We start from the raw sequence: 897 nt of genomic DNA, 5'->3' as shown, positions 1-897 counted from the left end.
CCACCGCGGAGCCGGGCGCCTCTGTCCAGATGCTGAAGCAGCAGCCGGCGCCGCTCACCTTCTGCGAGGAGAAGGACTGGGTCCAGTGGTACAGCACCAGCGTGGGCTCGGGCTCGGGCTCGGGCTCGGGCTGCGGCCCCTCTCCATCCCCGGCCAGCGCCATGTCTCCCGTGCCCGAGCCCCCACCCACCCCGGCTCCCGGCGGGCACTGAGCCTGCTCCAGCGCCACGAGCATGCTCCGTAGAGCCGCTGCCCGGCGGCCTCCCCGCCTGCCCTGGGCCCGGAGACCAAGGCGGAGGGAGGGCTCCCCGGGCTGCCCTGCTCCAGCCGGGCTCAAGCCTAACCCCGGATGGTCCCTATCAGGGCAGAGCTAGGGAGCGCCTTTACTTCCACCCATGTGGAGATATATTTTAAATTAGGCTAGTCCTGGCCAGGCACAAACCTGCAGGCTGCCACCCCCTTCCCCCCAAACCACCATCCTCCTTCCACTCTTGTGAGCAGGTGGATGCCCCACCTTTGGCTATGATTGCGGTCCTCGGGGCTAGCCAATTTCTCTAAAAAATGTAGAGCTCAAACATTGAAGAGCACGAGGCTGACTGCTTGGAAGAATATGCCCTAAGTGCTTTAACTGGTCATAAGATCACAGAGCAGTAGGGCTGCAAGGACCTCCAGAGGTCGTCTAGTCCAGGGGTGGGCAAAATGCAGCCCAGAGGGGCTATTCTATCTAGCCCACAGGGCCCCTAAAAAATTTAGAAAATTAATATTTATCTGCCCCTGGCTGCCTATCATGCAGCCCTCGATGGCTTGCCAAAACTTAGGAAGTGGCCCTCCACCCAAAATAATTGCCCGCCCCGGTCTAGTCCAACCCCCTTTTGCAGCTGGAATTTACCCACTGAA

General features: G+C 60.6%; 1 protein-coding gene and 1 long non-coding RNA gene across 2 annotated transcripts in view; one reads left to right on the top strand and one right to left on the bottom strand.

Annotated features, from left to right (window-relative positions):
* GDAP1 (ganglioside induced differentiation associated protein 1) overlaps nt 1-216 on the bottom strand; it is a 20,224-nt gene extending 20,008 nt beyond the window's left edge. Inside the window, exon 1 of the mRNA XM_019527818.1 lies at nt 59-216. Coding sequence (XP_019383363.1) covers nt 59-163 — 105 coding nt within the window. The 5' untranslated portion in view covers nt 164-216. The remainder of the gene's footprint in view (nt 1-58) is intronic.
* LOC109304966 overlaps nt 1-897 on the top strand; it is a 20,763-nt gene that overhangs the window by 11,428 nt on the left and 8,438 nt on the right. The gene's annotated exons all lie outside the window — the stretch shown is intronic.

Source organism: Gavialis gangeticus, unplaced genomic scaffold (assembly GCF_001723915.1).
Source record: "Gavialis gangeticus isolate Ggan-Ray unplaced genomic scaffold, GavGan_comp1, whole genome shotgun sequence".
NCBI lineage: Eukaryota > Metazoa > Chordata > Crocodylia > Gavialidae > Gavialis > Gavialis gangeticus.
The sequence above is the reverse complement of the archived record's forward strand: the minus strand, read 5'-3'. Positions and strand labels throughout refer to the sequence as shown.